The sequence below is a fragment of the Convolutriloba macropyga genome, chromosome 2 (genome assembly GCF_964194025.1).
Source record: "Convolutriloba macropyga chromosome 2, txConMacr16.3, whole genome shotgun sequence".
In the NCBI taxonomy this organism is placed as follows: Eukaryota; Metazoa; Xenacoelomorpha; order Acoela; family Convolutidae; genus Convolutriloba; species Convolutriloba macropyga.
Window position 1 is genome coordinate 20,379,997 of NC_134469.1, and position 21,237 is coordinate 20,401,233.

General features: G+C 34.1%; 1 protein-coding gene across 1 annotated transcript in view; it reads left to right on the forward strand.

Moving 5' to 3' along the window:
* The first annotated feature begins 235 nt into the window (after positions 1-235).
* The window catches only part of LOC142357804 (uncharacterized), a 47,880-nt gene continuing 26,878 nt past the window's right edge, over positions 236-21,237 (forward strand). The window contains exons 1-7 of the mRNA XM_075409329.1: positions 236-724; positions 1,043-1,681; positions 3,370-3,611; positions 4,014-4,088; positions 11,932-12,304; positions 12,543-12,703; positions 18,381-18,627. Of these exons, the coding sequence (XP_075265444.1) occupies positions 238-724; positions 1,043-1,681; positions 3,370-3,611; positions 4,014-4,088; positions 11,932-12,304; positions 12,543-12,703; positions 18,381-18,627 (2,224 nt within the window). The 5' untranslated portion in view covers positions 236-237. The remainder of the gene's footprint in view (positions 725-1,042; positions 1,682-3,369; positions 3,612-4,013; positions 4,089-11,931; positions 12,305-12,542; positions 12,704-18,380; positions 18,628-21,237) is intronic.

A 21,237-nucleotide genomic window follows, 5' to 3' on the forward strand; every position in this document is an offset into this window, starting at 1 on the left:
GCCATACAGCATTAATTGTTTGATGTACCGCGCAATTCTGATTCGCAATGAATTAAATTCGAATTCTGAAAAAATGAAAATGGAAAAGTTTGACAGCCATTGACAACTTTTTGTATTTTTATGCTGTGATTTTACATACGCGAGCGTCCTTGTTTTGAATGACTGTTTGAACATCAATTGTTTGCTACTGCTTGTGCTGTCTTAATTTCACAGTCTTTAAACTCACTTCAGATTGGGATGGAGACCGTTAATAAGCTGGCAAATGTGCCGGCGTTCATGGAGTTTAGGGAAACTAAAGACGAGAAGTCATTCGAACTGTTCCAGAGAAGTGTACTTAGCGATGGAAGCGCACATGTGGTACAAAATTCGGCCTTTGTGAAAGAATTGTATAACTTTATACGAAGTCCAAGCTTAGACGTTTCCAAGCCACTGTTTTTGAAGTGTGTACAATTGTGTATTGAATGCTGTGCAAGATTACAGCCACTGGAGGTTAAAGACCACAGGACAAGCATGTTCATCTGCCGAAAGAGTGGCTGGATATTGTTGAAGGAAGCGAAAGGAGAGTTGAGGGAATCGGTTCTACAGGCGGCTGAGATTGGCAGGAAAGCGGCGGTTTGGTTACTAGGAAACAACATGTCGAGCCCAAATGTGAGCTTGGTCGGTGAAGTGCACAAGTCGCTGTTCGAAATCGAGTTAGCCAAAGTGCTCTCATCTTTGTTTCAAGGTGCATCTAATCATCTACAAATTTTTCCCCTAAAAGTATAAAATTGTACGATCCGATGTTCACTTGAAGTGATTGTCAATGACAGGAAAGAAGACAACAGCAGTGATATATTGCAAGCGCTTTTTGAGACATTGAATATTTATGGAAGTTTGAACACGGTAATCAGTTTTGTTGTTAAGAGGCTGGACGATTAGCTTATTTGCCATGTTAGACCTCCGAAGTAAGCTATGCGGGACAGTCTGCAGCGTTTCTTTAGCCATATTGAGTCACTGCTTTTTTGTTCCTCTCAATAATCTCATTTCTATGAATTTTTGTCAGATGAATTTGAAACTGTGGAAAACTGGATCAAAACCAAGTTTTTGGAATTCAAGACCTGTACTGCTGACTTGGCAAAAGCTACTTGTCAGTTCATTCTCAAGATAATCTTACCGAAATATGACAATATACCGTCAAATGTGTCCAATAATCAAGATTTTAGGGCAAACATAGCGGACTTGATCTTGGTTGTGCTTAACATTCTGAGGCTCTCACAGGCGGACCTGGATTTTTACGATTTTCGAGCATTGTGTAACTGTATGAGCATTTTGAATCAAGAAAACAGAACAGAAGAAGCTCGAGATATTTACAGTAGCCTGCAAGCCAATATGCGCAAAGAAAATCTGGTGATGTTTATGATTGTTAAGCTTTCTCTGACCATGTCCGATGGTGGTAGCACCTCTCAACATAATCAACATGTTGGCCTGTTGAAAGAAATAGTGCAGAATTCTTCTGAAGAAATCCACTTTGAGCTTCTCTTCGGGGTGTTATTAGAATGTAGAGGAAACGAGTACGTTGAGTCCACTTTCACCAGTGTTCTGAATAAGTATGAAGGCCGACTTGAAGACGAGAAATGGTCTGTCCGTTGTGGATTTGTAAAGGCGGCAATTGGCAAAAATCGACCCGAACTTATCATTAGCGGTTAGTTGTTGCTTACTTCTTACTTTTTTAATTGTTGTTTTCGTTACTTACTCTCTTTGCTGAATTATTAAAAATCTGAGATTATTATATTGCAATTGAAGCATAATTAGCGTTTTTCATTGTGTTTCAAAACAGTGATTATCAATATTCAATTTCTGGCTTCTTAAAGTGCTCAGTAACTTCCTTAGAAAAAAGTAATTCAAATTAAAAGCGAGCTCGCGTTTTTTTTAGATGTTGTGAGGTCTACTTGTCTAAAGTTTTCTTTCTAAGTTATTCTCTTACAGATGTAAAGCGGTCTGGGTGATTAATTTCTCTCAAACAAATTTGTTAGCAATTATTTTTGTCTTGGTTTCTTTTATGCGACATTTGCTTGATCGTTTTATAACCTGCCCTTTTTTACTTTTTGTGACGCGTTGAGATGGTAATTCTCTAGAGCAGTAAGTTCCTATGCTTCAGTAGTCCCTGAGTGTACGTTTTGTCGAAACTGCTGAGGAGACATCATTTCCTTTTGTGAAAGGGAATTATGTCAGTCGGTAGATTTAGACACTACTCCCGATTAGCCTCTGAGGCTAGCCTGATTAAGCATGATCAGGATACTACTGAAGCTTGCGAGCTTTTCGCAGGCATTGCAGCCTCATTATGCGATGCCTTCTTACTCGCTATTAATATGATTGTTCAATTTTTTGTGCCTCATATAGAGTTATGCGAGACATGTTTTTTTATCGTATACTCAAATTGGTCTACCGTAAACTGTTATTGCACTGCTTAAACGTTCTCGTATCTTCCGAAAAACTCATCGAATGACTGAGCGCTCACCAAAAGTGAAGTCCAAGTCAATTAGTCAATTATTCGATGTTAGGAGTATAATACCCGGTGTTAGTGGGTATTGTTCAAAAAGTGATTGAAACGAAAGCACAAAAGATATAAGCAAATCTTTACGATATCACGCCACTGAACATCACACAAAGTTAATATCAAAGGTTAGAGTTCGTTGCATGACATTACATTTTTCCTTATTAATAGCTGCGATAGCAAGCTATTGTTGTCCTTCTCTTGGTTTTTAATTGTTTGTAGTGGTGCGCTGTCTTTTTTTCAAGATCTGTCCACTCATTTTTACGACTCGAAGAGGAGTAATTTTTTTGGAGTATATTTAATACAGGATGCAAATGCCGCAATCTAGTGTTTAGGTCAAACGGCTGAACGAATTGAAGATGTGCAGAGAGAAGAGATCGTTACTTTTTGTCCAAGCCGGATTTTTGAGCGAGAAAAGTTTTGCAGAGCGAGCAAAATTTTTTGATCACGGGCGGCTTTTTCGAAGCAGTTTTTTAGTTTTGCGTTAATTTTTTTGGTGAAGTGGTTTTCTAAACCATATGAACAAGTAATTGTACGATTTGGAGCGTTTTTGACCATCTCTATCATATATTAAGAGTTTTATGTGCAATCTTGAGCTATTTTTATGATTTCATCGTTGCAGACGCTTTTTTAAGGGTTTTTGTACTTTTTATTGATATTTCACAATAATGATATCGTTTTTCGGTTTTGTTTTCTTATATATAAAATAGGAAGAGAATTACAGTGCGCAAAAGGAATATGATGCAGCGCATAAGCTCTTTGCTCAACAATAAAGATCTTTACTATGAACTCTCGGGAAACAACAGATGTGAGAGCTTAGCTTTTGTCTGCTTAAGAAGTTGCCACAGCTTCCCTCCAACAAGCTGAGAGCTGTCCGGTGTCAGTTGTGCATGACATTTGGCAATATGCTGAAAGCAGGAAGGAATTCACAGATCAGGTCAACCAGCTGCCGTTCTCGGCGGATCTGATAGCCAAGCATGGATGTGAGAATGAAGACCACTTAATCGTGCGGTTGTTGGCATTGGCTGCAGATTTGGCAGCTAAGTGTCGTGATTCAAGTCTTGATAAGATGTCTAAGGTTAAGTAAAATCTGATATTGAGTTTCAAAATTGATGGGTAGAATCGATGTCTGTTATTGATGTTTATCTCTGAGGAGTCGCATTCCTCCCTTGATTGGATGCATTAGTATTAAGCTTCTATTTTAGATATTCTGATTCTGTTTAAACCCTCAATGTGATTTTCTCAAGTGTAGATTTACTGGAATGATTGAAAGAATTGGAATCAGGTGGTTGAATGGCAAGGAATTTTGCTCTGAGGGTTCTATGCTAATCTTGAAATAATATTAGTGATAGCATATTAGAGTTATGAACTTACAGAGTGGCTAAGTAAGATGAATTCCTGCTTTAAATGGTGCTTTGCATCTCAATGCTTTAACTCCAGAATTTCAGTTGCTCCAGAAACTGAACTTGTGAATATTTAGGCTCGATTGATGCGACATCTTGGAAACATCTACATGCAACAGCAAAATTTGCCAGCAGCAGTAGAAGTTTTGGAGGTATTTACCTTGGTTGTTGCTAAAACCTAAATTAAAGTTTATTTATAAGCTTTGGTCTGATCTCTATAAAATGCTGTCGAATTGTTATCAAACACAGCAAAATTGAATGTGAGAGTCGTGGTTGAATTGCGCTTATGATGAGCAGGCTTAAAATATATATTAGCTGCTCAAATTGGAAAATATACAGTACAAAATATTGAAAAATTGAAAATATTAGTTGTTTTTGTGGGATGAGACAAAAGCTCGTAAAATAGCGTATAGAATGGAGTAGAATATGGAAAAGAAATTTGAGGACCGACTGAACAAGGCGGCTCGTTAATGTGCGTTCGCACATGATGTTCCGACCCGAGCTCATCTACATTTTTGACTTAATTGTCAACCAAATGAAGAAATAACAAAAATAGATTTTCGAGTTTAAAACAATGGTTACACAACCTATCTACTAATTGAATAACTTAATGCCATGCCTTATTACAGAGCCAATGAGATGTGACCTTAACAAGACTACAAGACAAAAAAAACAGCAAAAAAATTTAGCGAAAACAAACATTTCTTGGCAATAACTGAATATCTAAATTTAAAAGCACATAGTAACAACGTCAAAATGCAGTCAGATTAATCCTTAACTACTCAAATTTACTTTCTCCTAACTATACTGCGGATGGAAAGTTTTCTTAATGAGACTGTTACAAGTCAACAAAGAGGCGAACGATCAATGAGGCGAAATTCAAAAATTAATCAACATTTTTAAAGCAAGAAATTTCAAAAGTCTTAAAAATCATTAGCTTTTAAATAAATGATCCCTGATAAATTACTAAAAATTTATTACAAAACCAAAAGGACTTGTCTTTGATTAGACTAAGCCATAGAAACGAACTAAAGAAAAACTCAAAAATTTACAAATGATTTGCGAAAACACAAACTTTTGCTACCATTAAAATCATTAGCTAATATCTGAATATTATGTAGTTTTAATTCAATCGTTATTTCTACTAATTCAGCTGAAGGATTTATACTCAGATATTAAATAAGTTTACTTGGGCCACATTTGAAAACCATTGGTACCTGTTATTACGCGATTGTTCTGAAAGAAGAGAAAAACAAATACAAAAATTGACCACTCAAAAAACGTTTATAAAACGCATATTGTCCAACAAAGCATCGGTGACAAATGTTATCAGTAGAATTGTTTTTTTTTTGAAATACAAGAAATGGGATGTGACCTCTCATTGACGAAAATAAGTTACAATTTGACGAAAAGAACAACAAAAACAGAAAAATTTGAAAAATATTTGAAAATGTATATCATAAACCTTAACATTAAAAGCCAGAAACTGACTGATTGATTCGGGGTTAATTCAATCCTCAACGACAAGCTTAAGAGACTTGCCAGCATTTTACGGCTACCTAAACAACATAAACAGGCAAAAACAAGCAATTTCAAGAAAAAAATATTGAGCGAGAAAAGTGTCAAAGGCATTAAAAAAATAACATTTCACAAAAAGTTTTCCTATGTTCAATTAAATTTCTGACCGCAATGGGATTTCTCTTTTTTATCAATTTAATTTCAGAAAAAATCAAATATGAACAAATACATTAGAACCATGAATATTGTGAGAAAACCCGTAGTATCAACGCCATTATTTTCATTAGCTTTCAACGGAATCAACTAAATACGCTAATTATGCCTCCATTTGACAACAAGTTTGTTTGCCATTCATATTTTTTCAATAAAACCTTACAACAGGTTATTGAAGATGAAAACAACAACAAAGACAGACTGCAAACAAGAATTCAGTAGAAAAGCGCCATCAGAAAGTGTTGAAGCAATTTAAATCATAAGTTATTCACCGAAAACTTTATATATGATCTGTTGAACGTCTAACCTAAATAAATGCGAACTATCAGTATTAGGATAATATGATAAGATTTCAAAAGGATCCAAAAATGAGAAAAAGTACCCGAAAATTTAAAAAAAATATGAAAACTAGTGGCATTGAAGTTTTAAAACTAATAGGTAGAAGATAAAACCGCTAACCGGATTATTTTTGGCTGCATTAGAAATGAAAAGTGATCCCGAAAGTACTAAGACTGACTGACAGTTCACGATAAAAAGTTTAGGATTGGTTATTATTCCAAAAAAATTTTTGAAAACTATTTTCAAAGTCTTAACGGCCATTAAATTCAAAAACTTTTAACGGAGGTCAATAACTACTCTCAAAAATAACACGATGGCAGGAAAAAGATGTTTGTCATGCATAGACAATCAATAAAAAATCAAAAATAAAAACCAAAAATTCAGTGAAAGAGTGCCAGAGGAAAGTGTCGAAGCCATTTAAATCATAAGCTGCTTATCTGGAAACTTTATTTATGATCCGTTGAACGTCTTCCCTAAACCATTTGGAACTATCAGTAATAGGATAATGTGATAAGATTTTAAAAGGATCCAAAAAAAGGAAAAATTTACCCGAAATTTTTTTAAAAAAAGATGAAAACTCGTGGCATTGAAGTTTTAAAACAAATAGGTAAAATATGATAACACTAACCAGATTAAATTTGGCTGCACAAGATATAAAAAGGAATCCTTAAAATACTAAAACTTACAGTGACTAACAGTCCAAGAAAAAAGTTAAGGATCGGTTAATGTTCAAAAAAACCTTTCGAAAAACTTTTTTTAAGTCTTTTTTTTTAAAGTCCTAGCCATTAATTTTAGAAGCTCTTAACGGAGGTCAATAACTACGCTCAGAAATAATACGATGGCAGAAAAATATGTCTGCCATGCATAGGAAATCAATAAGAGATCACAATAAGTCTTAAGACTATAAAAACAACAACAAAAACAGGCGAAAACCAAAATTCAGTAGACATGTGCGAGAAAATTTCGAAGCCATTTGAACCATTAGCATTTCTCTGAAACCTTTATTAGTGATCCACTGAATGTCTTTTCCAAGCCAATAGGATTAGAATCATTTTTGGATAATGTGAGTTCAAAAGTAGCCAATAATACGAATATATCCTAAATTTTGAGTTCTTTTGTCATTGAAGTCATATTGTCAATAGTTAGAAGATAAAACCGCTAGCTAGACTTTTTTAGTTGCAGTAGAAAGCAATTGGGTTTTGTCAATACTGAGACTGACTAACAGCTCACAAAAATTTTAAGATTGGTCAATGTTAAAAAAAAGTTTCGAAAAATTATTTTTAAACTCTTAACAGTCATTAAATTCAATAAATTTCACCGGCAGTCACTAAGTACGCTCAAATATGCTTTAATAGGAGTATGGGGATGTTTATCTTGCACAGGTGATCAATAAGACATCACAACAGGTCTTATGACTATGAAAACAACAAAACCAAAAATTCAGTAGAGAAGTGCGAGAAAAGGTCGAAGCCATTTGAAACCATAAGCTTTTCTCAGAAAACTTTATCTGTGGTCCACTGAACGTCTTCTTTAAGCCAATAGGAGCTGCAAATTTTAGGATAATGTGTTAAAGATTTCAAAAGTAATCAACAATACGGAAATATCCAAAAAAAAAAATTTATTTCTTTGAAATCTTGTGTCATTGAAGTCATATTACTAAAAGTTAGAAGATAAAACCGCCCGATAGATCAAATTTGGTTACAATAGGACGGGCGAGGGCATTGTCATCACAAAGATTGAATTACAGTTCACGATAATAATTTTATGATTGGTTCAAAAAGCTTTCGAAAAACTTTTTTGAAGTCTTAACAGCCATTAAACTTAGAAGCTTTTAACGGAGGCCAATAACTACGCTCAGAAATAATACGATGGCAGAAAAATATGTTTGCCATGCATAGAAAATCAATAAGAGATCACTAAAAATCTTAAGACTATTAAAACATTAACAAAAACAGGCGAAAAACAAAATTCAGTAGAAAAGTGCGAGAAAATTTCGAAGCCATTTAAACCATTAGCTTTTCTCTGAAAACTTTATCAGTAATCCACTGAATGTCTTCTCAAAGCCAATGGGATTAGAATAATATTTGGATAATCTGTACAATATTTGGATAATGTGAGTTCAAAAGTAGCCAATAATACGAAAATATCCAAAATTTTGAGTTCTTGTGTCATTGAAGTCATATTGTCAATAGTTAGAAGATAAAATCGCTAACTAGATTTTTTTTAGTTGCAGTAGAAAGCAATTGGGTTCTGTCAATACTGAGACTGACTAACAGCTCACCAAAATTTTAAGATTGGTCAATGTTAAAAAAAATTTTCGAAAAATTATTTTTAAATTCTTAACAGCCATTAAATTCAATAAATTTCACCGGCAGTCAATAAAAATGCTAAAATATACTTGTATAGGAGTATGGGAATGTTTATCATGCTCAGGTGATCAATAGGACATCACAACAGGTCTTATGACTATGAAAACAACAAAATTAGGGAAAAACCAAAAATTCAGTAGAGAAGTGCGAGAAGAAAAGGTCGAAGCCATTTGAAACCATAAGCTTTTCTCAGAAAACTTTATCTGTGGTCCACTGAACGTCTTCTTTAAGCCAATAGGAGCTGTAAATTTTAGGATAATGTGTTAAAGATTTCAAAAGTAATCAACAATACGGAAATATCCAAAAAAAAATTTATTTCTTTGAAATCTTGTATCATTGAAGTCATATTACTAAAAGTTAGAAGATAAAACCGCCCGATAGATCAAATTTGGTTACAATAGGACGGGCGAGGGCATTGTCATCACAAAGATTGAATTACAGTTCACATTAATAATTTTATGATTGGTTCAAAAAGCTTTCGAAAAACTTTTTTTGAAGTCTTAACAGCCATTAAACTTAGAAGCTTTTAACGGAGGTCAATAACTACGCTCAGAAATAATACGATGGCAGAAAAATATGTTTGCCATGCATAGAAAATCAATAAGAGATCACTAAAAATCTTAAGACTATTAAAACATTAACAAAAACAGGCGAAAAACAAAATTCAGTAGAAAAGTGCGAGAAAATTTCGAAGCCATTTAAACCATTAGCTTTTCTCTGAAAACTTTATCAGTAATCCACTGAATGTCTTCTCAAAGCCAATGGGATTAGAATAATATTTGGATAATCTGTACAATATTTGGATAATGTGAGTTCAAAAGTAGCCAATAATACGAAAATATCCAAAATTTTGAGTTCTTGTGTCATTGAAGTCATATTGTCAATAGTTAGAAGATAAAATCGCTAACTAGATTTTTTTTAGTTGCAGTAGAAAGCAATTGGGTTCTGTCAATACTGAGACTGACTAACAGCTCACCAAAATTTTAAGATTGGTCAATGTTAAAAAAAATTTTCGAAAAATTATTTTTAAATTCTTAACAGCCATTAAATTCAATAAATTTCACCGGCAGTCAATAAAAATGCTAAAATATACTTGTATAGGAGTATGGGAATGTTTATCATGCTCAGGTGATCAATAGGACATCACAACAGGTCTTATGACTATGAAAACAACAAAATTAGGGAAAAACCAAAAATTCAGTAGAGAAGTGCGAGAAGAAAAGGTCGAAGCCATTTGAAACCATAAGCTTTTCTCAGAAAACTTTATCTGTGGTCCACTGAACGTCTTCTTTAAGCCAATAGGAGCTGTAAATTTTAGGATAATGTGTTAAAGATTTCAAAAGTAATCAACAATACGGAAATATCCAAAAAAAAATTTATTTCTTTGAAATCTTGTGTCATTGAAGTCATATTACTAAAAGTTAGAAGATAAAACCGCCCGATAGATCAAATTTGGTTACAATAGGACGGGCGAGGGCATTGTCATCACAAAGATTGAATTACAGTTCACATTAATAATTTTATGATTGGTTCAAAAAGCTTTCGAAAAACTTTTTTTGAAGTCTTAACAGCCATTAAACTTAGAAGCTTTTAACGGAGGTCAATAACTACGCTCAGAAATAATACGATGGCAGAAAAATATGTTTGCCATGCATAGAAAATCAATAAGAGATCACTAAAAATCTTAAGACTATTAAAACATTAACAAAAACAGGCGAAAAACAAAATTCAGTAGAAAAGTGCGAGAAAATTTCGAAGCCATTTAAACCATTAGCTTTTCTCTGAAAACTTTATCAGTAATCCACTGAATGTCTTCTCAAAGCCAATGAGATTAGAATAATATTTGGATAATCTGTACAATATTTGGATAATGTGAGTTCAAAAGTAGCCAATAATACGAAAATATCCAAAATTTTGAGTTCTTGTGTCATTGAAGTCATATTGTCAATAGTTAGAAGATAAAATCGCTAACTAGATTTTTTTTAGTTGCAGTAGAAAGCAATTGGGTTCTGTCAATACTGAGACTGACTAACAGCTCACCAAAATTTTAAGATTGGTCAATGTTAAAAAAAATTTCGAAAAATTATTTTTAAATTCTTAACAGCCATTAAATTCAATAAATTTCACCGGCAGTCAATAAAAATGCTAAAATATACTTGTATAGGAGTATGGTAATGTTTATCATGCTCAGGTGATCAATAGGACATCACAACAGGTCTTATGACTATGAAAACAACAAAATTAGGGAAAAACCAAAAATTCAGTGGAGAAGTGCGAGAAGAAAATGTCGAAGCCAATTGAAACCATGAGCTTTTCTCAGAAAACTTTATCTGTGGTCCACTGAACGTCTTCTTTAAGCCAATAGGAGCTGTAAATTTTAGGATAATGTGTTAAAGATTTCAAAAGTAATCAACAATACGGAAATATCCAAAAAAAAAATTATTTCTTTGAAATCTTGTGTCATTGAAGTCATATTACTAAAAGTTAGAAGATAAAACCGCCCGATAGATCAAATTTGGTTACAATAGGACGGGCGAGGGCATTGTCATCACAAAGATTGAATTACAGTTCACATTAATAATTTTATGATTGGTTCAAAAAGCTTTCGAAAAACTTTTTTTGAAGTCTTAACAGCCATTAAACTTAGAAGCTTTTAACGGAGGTCAATAACTACGCTCAGAAATAATACGATGGCAGAAAAATATGTTTGCCATGCATAGAAAATCAATAAGAGATCACTAAAAATCTTAAGACTATAAAAACATTAACAAAAACAGGCGAAAAACAAAATTCAGTAGAAAAGTGCGAGAAAATTTCGAAGCCATTTAAACCATTAGCTTTTCTCTGAAAACTTTATCAGTAATCCACTGAATGTCTTTTCAAAGCCAATGGGATTAGAATAATATTTGGATAATCTGTACAATATTTGGATAATGTGGCGCTGCCATGACAAAGATTGACACACAGTTCACCATAATAAGTTTATGATTGGTTAATGTTCGAAAAAATTTCGAAAAATTATTTTTAATGTCTTAACAGCCATTAGCTGTCCACTTAAAGCACTAGATATGTTCATTTAAATCTCATTACGGAACATATTGCACTGTTAGTCAATGAGTCCATGCCATTGGACTTCAAAAAAATAGTAAAACCTCAAAAAGAAATTCAAAATTTCATTGAAAATTACGAAAACTCAGAGTCGAATTAAAAGAAAAACATGAGCAACTCCTTGAAAACAATTTTTTTGTTCATTGGGCTTCATTTGACTGGAAAGGAGTTTTGTCATTAATGGAACCTCGATATGAAAAGTGACTTGTCTCTAGGAGACTAAAAAAGCAAAAAAAAAGTAGAAATTTTTTTTATAAAAAAGAGCTCTCAAATAGATTTCGAATTTTTTTGATATTGAAGCCAAAATTGACTGAACAAAAGAAACCCATTTGAGTATATAGTTCCTCCCCCCACAAGTGGGGTCGGAACAATTATCATATTTAAAATTTTAATTCACTTCTCACAGCAGTTTTTGAAGATGTTGTTAGAATTGAAATTTTTTTCTTAGGAAGCCTACAGACTTGATCCAACAAACCCATTCCTGTATTATTTGCTGGCTCAAGCTTCAATCAGCCAACGGGACTTCAGCTCTTTCAACAAGCATGTGAAAAACATGGCCAGACACTCACAGCTCGCCTCGGATACGAAGGTTGACATTCTAGCCAATTGTGCTCTCAAATGTTTCGACTTGGGTCTAGAGAAACAAGGTGTGGATATCCTGAATAACATGATAGCAGACTTGCCAGCTGATACGAATCCGAAAAAAGTTGTCAATCTTTATTTGATGTTGTTGCAAAGAAATGAATCCACTGGCTCGCACCGAAGCTTAGAGGTCATACAGAAGCTTTGTGATTGTTTGCTGAAAAATCCAGAGCTGCAGGGTAATAATAATTTAAGCTTCTGTTTCAATATCGAATAATATAAAAGCAAATGAAGTTTTTATTCGTGGTAGCCAAAATAAATTAGTTGTTCTGCGAATATTGATCACATGAAAAAATCCACTTGGGCTACTAAAGCTTTTGAAGAGACTATTTTATTCTTCGAAAAACCTGGGGCATGCTGAATTAACTGTTCGGGTTGTATACCTCCACAAATTCATCAGACAAAATGATCGTTTAGCCAAGCACGCAGAGACTGTGATAAAAATGTGCTGGAATGAGTCAATGGCAGCCCCGGCGTCAATTGCGACTGGACTGCTCCAACTACTCTCCAAGATGGCTCTCAATCTGTTTGACCTAATGAAGGAACCAAAACAGAGTGCTGCGCTGCCATTCCACACGGTAAGAAATGATCGGAGAGCGCGACACGAGAAAATAACAAAACATCTTTCGTGATCTATGCGTTTTCCGCAGGCGAAAATTAACTTGTTTTTCTAGAACTATGCGGAAATTTTGTACAATTGAGTTATTGTCAGAAATTATTGCCACAACATTACCACAAATGTCATAAATCACAATAATTTCTACAATTAATTGTCTACCAAATGAAGAAGAGATAAGTGCACATGCTGTTCGAAAATATGTCTTCAAATTATTGGTCTTGAGTAAAAAAAAATTACCGACGAAAACAAAATGAATTCAACAATCATTTGCTGCATTAGGGGATAGAAGAAAATTGCCATTAATAAGTTTATGAGATAAGACAAACAGCAAAATAAACAGAAACAAAACATTAATTACGGCAAAAACTTAACCTATTTTCAAAAAGACTAGCAAAACATAATCAACATAGTTAACATAGTCAAAAATACCATCACATCAAAGTACACAATTTGTTTTCCCTTCACTAGAAAGCGAATGGGTCATTTACCTAATGGGACAAGGTAAAAATTCGACTAAAAGAAGAAAAGCGGCAAGGCTCAAAAATCAACAATTTTTTGGAAGCAAATAATTTCAAGTCATAACAATTTTTTTAGTGAAACATACTAGAAGTATTAACAAGTAACTTCTGAGGGAGCCAATGGAAACTGTGGTTGGTGCGACTAACTTATAAGACAACGAAATAGGAACAAATACAGTCAAAAACTCAAAATTTCGCAATTAATTTATGTAAATACAATATATTGCATCATTTAAATTTGTTTGAACATCAATTGGACCTGTTTATCAAAGGGACTATCTGAAAAGACCTAAAAAAAAACACGGATATTGACTACTAACAAAAACTCAGAGTTTTTATGAAAACATTGTTCAAGCATAAACATCAGCTGAAACAATACAAGAAAGTGGATGGGAGCTGTCATTGAATAAACTAAGTTAACTGATATTTTTGAAAACAAAATCCGTTATTAACAGCATTAGCGATCAATTGAACGCCTTAAATAATTTCATTAATACTTCGACGGGAAGCGGATGAGATCTGTAAGTAATGAGAATATTTCTTAGAATTACAAAAAGAACAAGTAATGACCGAAACCAAAAACTCAAAGTGCGTGAAAATTTTGAAAACAAAGCTATTTTTTAATTGCTCTCAAACAATGTTGTAGCAATTATGTTAGTCCTGTCGGTATTTTTATGCGATTTTTCGCTTGACCAATGTTTCGTCTGACGCTTTTGACTCTTCGTCTTCGAAAACGGGATAAACAGATAGCGACCAGTTGGCATTAAGTGCTCTCAGAGCCTTTCAGCTCAAACTGTTTTGGAGACTTATGCTTATGCTGTGAAGGGCGGTTCTTAGAGGTTGAAGACCCCCCCCCCCACTTTTGACCCCCACTATTGCCCCCAACCCACCCCCGCTCGCTGTTACCCCAACCCCACTGTTGCCCCCATCAGCCTACGGTGCACTCCCCCCTCCCGTATAAGCTACAGACGAACAACCGCTTGCTAAAAACGCAAATTTATACTATTTTGCAATTTTTTTCAAGATTTTTGAAAATTTTAGACCTTTTTTTAGCCCTAGGTGTTAAGAGACCTCCTCCAGAATGTAATAAAAGATTATTGCATACTTTTTGGTCGAAGTGGAATGGTTTCAACATTTTAGCATGACGAATTTTAGCAGTTTTTTTGACAAAATATGAAATTTTTCTTTTATTCCTTTTTGACATTTATTTTTCTTTATTCAGGTCACTCCAGACCCTGGGGACAGAAACATCCTAAGGGGTTTGATAATAAGTAACTGACAAGGTTTTACTGGCCATGCAATAGTTTTTCAACTTTTTTATGTCACAGAATTCAGCAATTTTTTGACAAAACTTGCTTTTTTTCGAGTTTTTAAAGTTTTTTGTCGTTTTTTAGGTTTTTTTCAGCCTCAGGAGCATATGAATCTCCTCTCTAGGTTGCTGTATCTTTTTGCTCTAGGTTACTGCATAGTTTCTGGTGGTAATGGAATGGTTTCAACATTTTAACATCACAAATTTAAGCATTTCTTTGACAAAATGTGCAATTTTCTCAGTTTTTTGACATTTACCATTATTCAAGTATTTTCCTGACCCAGAGATCAGAAAACCTCTTTAAGGGTTTGATAATAATTTACTGAAAAATTTTTTGTTGGCCAAGGAATTGTTTTCAACTTTTGATATCACATTTTAGCAATATTTCGATGAAACTTGCATTTTTCAAGTTTTTTAAAATTTTTTTGTTTCTTTTTAATAATTCTTCAGCCTCAAGAACCATGGAACCTCTTCTATGGTTTAAAAATAGGTTACTGTTTAATTTCTAGATGTAATGGAATCTCTCGCACGTTTTTCACTTCACGAAGTTTTGCATTATTTTGACAATTTTTGCCATATTTTTCATTTATCATTATTCTTGTTTTTGAGCCTCAAGGGTCAGAAAACCTCCATTAGGGTTTGATAATAAGTTACCTGAAAATTTTTATTGGTCATGGATTAATTTTCAATTTCTAATATCACAAGTTTTACCAAATTTTTTTTTATAAATTGAAATTTTTTAAGTTTTTAAATTTTTTTGTCATTTTTAGGTTTTTCTAGCCTCCGGAGCCACGAAACTTCCTCTAGGGTCTGTTAATTTGTTTTTGCATTGTTTATAGATGTAATGGAATGTTTTTCAAGACTTTAATATCACGAATTTAAGCAATTTTTATAATATATTTGCAATTTTTTCATGATTTTGAGTTTTTCCGGCACCAGGGCCCTGGGACCTCCTCCAAGGTCTGATAATAAGCTGCTGCATAGTCTCTAGGGATAATGGGATGGTGTTCAATATTTTTTACGACTCAAGGTTTAGTAATTTTCGGATAAAGTTTTTAAAAATTTTCAATTTTTTGAAAAATTTTGTTCCAAGTGTATGGATCTTTGGGCCAGTGAAACTATTTCAGGCTTGAAACGGGGATACTGAATAGTCTCTTGAGACAATGAAATGGTTCTCAAGATATTATTATCTTGAGTTTTATCAACATTTTGTTAAAATTTGCAATTGTGTTTAAAGTTTTTCAATATTTTTTGTCCTTTTCTGAGTTTAACGACCATTACTGGCCAACAAAACTTTTTAAATCTCGGAGATGGGTTACTTGACAATAATTTTGAGACAAAAAATGGTTTCAAACTTTTTCACTGCAAAGTTTAAAACTTTTAATTTTTCTTTTTTTTCACGTTTGATTTATTTACTAACAAGGCTAGAAAACTGTAGAAGTTGCAGAGTCGAATCCCATCATGGAAAATTTTCCTCTCTCTTTCTCTCGCTATCATTTAGGGTTTTTTTCCTTTTCTTTCTTGTTCATGTTTTATCTCTCTCTATCTCTCTCTCTGTCTCTCTCTCTGTCTCTCTCTCTCTCTCTCTCTCTCTCTCTATCTCTTTGATGCCGCACTTCAGCTGCTGTTATGTGGTGTAATGTCATCATCTGATCCTCATTAACAATGAGTTATAATTGAAATGTTTTCATCCTAATTGACTTAGGCACTTATTATTGTTAGTTGCTCTCAAAAGCAATTGGTAGCAAATATATTAACCTGTTTGTCTCTTTTATGCTATTTTTCGCTGGGCCATTTTTTCGTCTGGCCCATTTGACTTTCGTCTTCAGAAACGGAATAGAGGTAGCGCCCAGTTTGCATTAAGTTCTCTTAGAGCCTTTCAGCCCACTACTCTTCAAGTATGCGATTAACAGAAACTGATGTGGAAACTTATGGTGTGAAGGGCGGTCTTAGAAAGGGATCCCATACCCTACCCACCCACCGCCCCCACATCAGTCCCCCAATCCACTTTTGCAACCCTGCTGCGGTGCACCCCCTCTGCGCTTACCTTAGCCCATTCAATTAATCCAAGGCTGGGCTCACTAAACCGTGGCTAGCTACTGAAGAATTTAACCGCTCGGCGTTCGTTTGAGAGCAATGCGTTCGACGTTAGTCGGTTATGTTTTAATTTTTTTTTTAATTTTAAAATTAAATTTTTTAAATTATTTTTAAAAAATCTTTGTCTTCTTTTGAAAGCCATTGGGACCTCTCAATATTGTCACAATGTGAGACTTCAAAGAAGACCACAAATGTCCAAAGATATGTGAACAAAAATCTTCAAATATTCATGAAAACATGTAGTTTCAAAGTCATGAAATCATTTAAAATATTAAACCACTGATTAGGTTCAGATTATTTTTTGTCAGAGCTGTTATTAATCAGATCGAACTACAAGTTGGCAAAAAGATGAAAAAGCGGGCAATTTAAAATTATTTTCAAAGTAATCATAACTGCCGTTAGGTGTCTCAAAACACTAAATAAGTTCACTTATCCCTCTCTATGAAGCAAATCGGACGTTTTGTCTAATGAGAAATCATGAGACTAGAAAAACGCAGTAAATACAGGCGAAAATATGAAATGTGAAACTTATGAAAGCCTAGTGTTGAAGAATAAAAATCAAGAGTTTCTATTCTCTGAAAAAAATGTCGATTGAGCTTCATTCATTTGAACGTAAAACGGGTTCTATCTTAACGGAACCTTAATATGAGAGTTGTAATTGACAGCGAAAAACAAAAAATAACTGTAAAACATTTTAAGACAAACAGCCGCAATAATTCGACTCCTTTGATTGTAAAATCCACGATGAAATCACATTTGCTGTGCGTCTATTGAAATCACGTAACAGTTCCCAGTCTTAATGTAATACTTAATTTGAAGCAACAGTTTTATACATAGTTCTTAGATTGAAAAACAATGACGCTAAAAGTGAATAAAATCAGGTCGAATATCGAACGTTCACAAAACTTAACATCGAGAACTTGAAGAAACAGATGTTTGAGGGAACCTTTTAGGTTTGGTATTATTTCCTTGAAGGGCTTTCTAATGGTACCACTCACAACTCTACGATGAAAATATCGATCGGTAAAAATTGACTGCAAAAAATATATATTTCCACCCGCACACCAAGGTGAGTTTGGAACAATAAAGGCCTTATGTCTCGTAAAAGATCCACCGGCATTTTTAAGGCCCCTCCTTTACTTTTGTTTCCACCAAATAATCCGCTGTGGATTCGATTGTCGTTTTCGGAATGAGATTAGGTGAAAAGCTATTTTTTTTCTTGTTAGTCCTTCATTTGCGCGATTTTTTCAGTGTTTTTTGTGTGAATTGGCTATCGTTATTATAGACTTTTCAACGAAACTAAATGTGGAATCCATTAAATGTTGAATGCATTAACCAGTTTGGTAGTTTTTTGGGTTTTGCTAGTCTAATTTTACCGAAGTTGCTGAAGTGGCATAATTTCGTGCCAAATTCCTTGAAATGAAAATGCCAATTTATCTGCGGGATATAATAGTCTTCTGCTTCTATCATATCTTAAAGAATTTGAGATGCAATATTTGGAACTAACTATCAGAAAATAGTGTCAGTTCCTCATTACCAAATCGCCTTTGCGTAAAAAAAATCCACTGGTTGAAAGTTATGACTGATTGATCTGAGCTCAATAGTTTCTTAGTTTATGCTGCTTGTCGAATCCTGTGAAATTTTTAAATTTGGTAAGTAAAATGAGGCAATGCCTCCAATTATCCAATTTGGACAGATATTTGCATGTTTAGAAAGAGCTTCTCTGTCTTTGGCTGAAGAGTCTCTCCCAGTCGCTCCTCCTGTCACTGTCTGCTTTTGTCAAAGGAGGAGACATGTCAGCAATTGATCAGATGAGTAGTGATGTCATCAAGGAGATGTTTGCTGTCTTGAAGAGATTACGAACTGGAGACTACTTACGTAGAGAATTGACGAGCACCAGTACGCGTCATGGTCAAGTTAAGACAGTTGAAACTGCAGTGAGCCAGCAAGCAGGGACAGGTGATCTATACTGCATATTATATTGCGGAGAGAATCTGGTTGATGGAAAACGTTGATTCATATGAAATTCGAACTCATAAAATGTGACTCAATTCAATGAGATTTAAATTTCAGTTCATCGAGTTGCTTCCATTGAGTCGTCTATTTACTCCCATAAGAAGGCTCTAGGAGCACATGATAAATGAAACGTGGTTATGTGATTATTTAGGAACTGGTTGTACATAATGAATGGTTTATTGGTGGAGCCTTTAGTTGTGGACAACCTCTAGACTCAAATTTCAAGTCGAGACGGTACGGTCGTCTATGAAATAAAACCAATTTGAAACAATTTTTCGTTATTTTAGCAAAAGATTTCAATTGCTTAAATTTTGTTTTCAGAGTTTTAATTAGAAAGGAAAATGTCTTTAAATTTGGGTTGTTGACTAGGCTAATAAATGAAATTTACATGTTTATTATTTTCTGTTTAATTTTTTTAGTTCCGTTTTTCAAAATAATGAAGTTGCGATTTGCTGCTTTTTTATCTGTGCTCGTTAATTCCTATTGATTCGAGTCTTGCTGCCGTTTCGATTTTTTTTTTGACATTTGCGACCCAATTTCGAGATTTTTTTGCTTTGACTTTTGATATTTGTTTCAATGCTTGATGATCTCTTTGCAGTTCTTAAGAGTCTATTGGTCCCTTAGAAAGATTTCTAAAAGATTTCAGAAAGATTTCATCGGAACAGACTTTGTCAAATGAAACTATTTGGAATTTCAAATCTGTGCCCTTTGTGCTACGAGACCGACTCATCAAAAGTTTTTGAGATGTTGTAAGGACAAAAATTGTTTTGCTGTTATAATTTTTTTTCAAGAATAGCCATTTTGATTTCTTTTCTGTTCTGGAAGTTATCAAGTAGCAACAATGGCGAGGTAGAGGGAGGTCCTCGATAAGTATGGTTTTGGGTTCAATAACGTTTTCTTTTATTTTCAAAACTCAATTTTTGGGCTCGATGGGTTCTTTCTCGTTCAACTTATTTATAATTAAGAGTTGAGCTGTTTTTTTACTTTATCCTGCATCAGTTTTAGCAGGTGTTTTTACAGGTTTCTCCAGCTGTTCCGACGCTTTGTGTTGCTTCGGGAATTCTTTGACTATTTTGGTTCGTTGTCGGACGCTCTATTTTCGTTTTTACCTTTGTTCACGCAGCTAAGCCGAAAAAGACATTTTTGTGACACGCTTCGTCCTTCGACTAACGGCATTTGTCGGCCTGGCGTAATTTCTAATTCTCTCCCTAGCAAGAGCTTCTAGGGCATCTGCGTAATTATTTTTATAGCTGAGCGGAGCTATATTGCGGTGCTCTTGGTTTTTTACAATTCAAAGATTTTGAATTGTATTGGGGCGCTGTCTTTTTTTTTAAGATCTGTTCACACATTTTCATGATTTTTGAAGTCAAATTGGAGTAGTGATTTTGGTCACGCCGAAACAGGAAGTGGAGCGAAAAAGCGAGTGGTTTTGCGGCGTGAAATTTTTTGCTCTAAATTTAAAGTAGAGTGAGAAAACGGTGTTTGAACAAAATTCGCGTTCTCGCTAGTGGTTTTTTGTTCACATGCGACAATTTCACTTTGATTTGTTCAATTTTTTGGATAGGATTTTTTTCTAAATGGTTTTTCCAATCCATTCATAGTCCGTTCTAGGTCTAGATTTCTGTTTGGTCAATGAAAGTTCTTTCGAGTTGTACGTCAGGACTCGTCCTGGTATGTTTTTTGTTTCGTCGTCTGATACTCTTTTTCGTTTTACATTCTAAAAGTTTTTTCGGTTCAACCGGAACGGCAAATAACTGTGATTGGATGAACCTAACAAGCACACGTCAAAGTTTTCATTGAAAAGACAAACACTCTATGAGTTCCAGGATGTTTGATTTCTAAATGCCTATTTACGTTAAGCTTCTTTCAAAGAGTTGTGATTCAAATTCAAATGTTGAATTTCAAATTAGAAAACCTCAGTTTATCAGAAAAACAACTGACCCATTTTTCCCCAATTTTTAAAAATTGTTTTTAATTAAATTTTTAATTGTTTTTTGTTTTTGTACACGTCAAAGTTTTTGTACACGTCAAACCTAACAAGCACACGTCAAAGTTTTCATTGAAAAGACAAACACTCTATGAGTTCCAGGATGTTTGATTTCTAAATGCCTATTTACGTTAAGCTTCTTTCAAAGAGTTGTGATTCAAATTCAAATGTTGAATTTCAAATTAGAAAACCTCAGTTTATCAGAAAAACAACTGACCCATTTTTCCCCAATTTTTAAAAATTGTTTTTAATTAAATTTTTAATTGTTTTTTGTTTTTGTGAACACTGCAGCACGTTTTTTTTGAATTTTTCTGTTTTTAATAGAAATCAGTTATGTTCACTACTACTTGAGCACACGTAAGCTACAACATAAGTTCAGAACGTATGAAATGACATTTTTTTATGTTTCTTGTTTTTAATTGCTCTCAAACGAAGTTTGTAGCAATTATCTGAGTCCTGTCGGTCTTTTTTTATGCGATTTTTTGCTTGACCGATTTTTCGTCTGACGCTTTTGACTTTTCGTCCTCAAAAACGGGATAAACAGGTAGCGCCCAGCGGGAATGAAG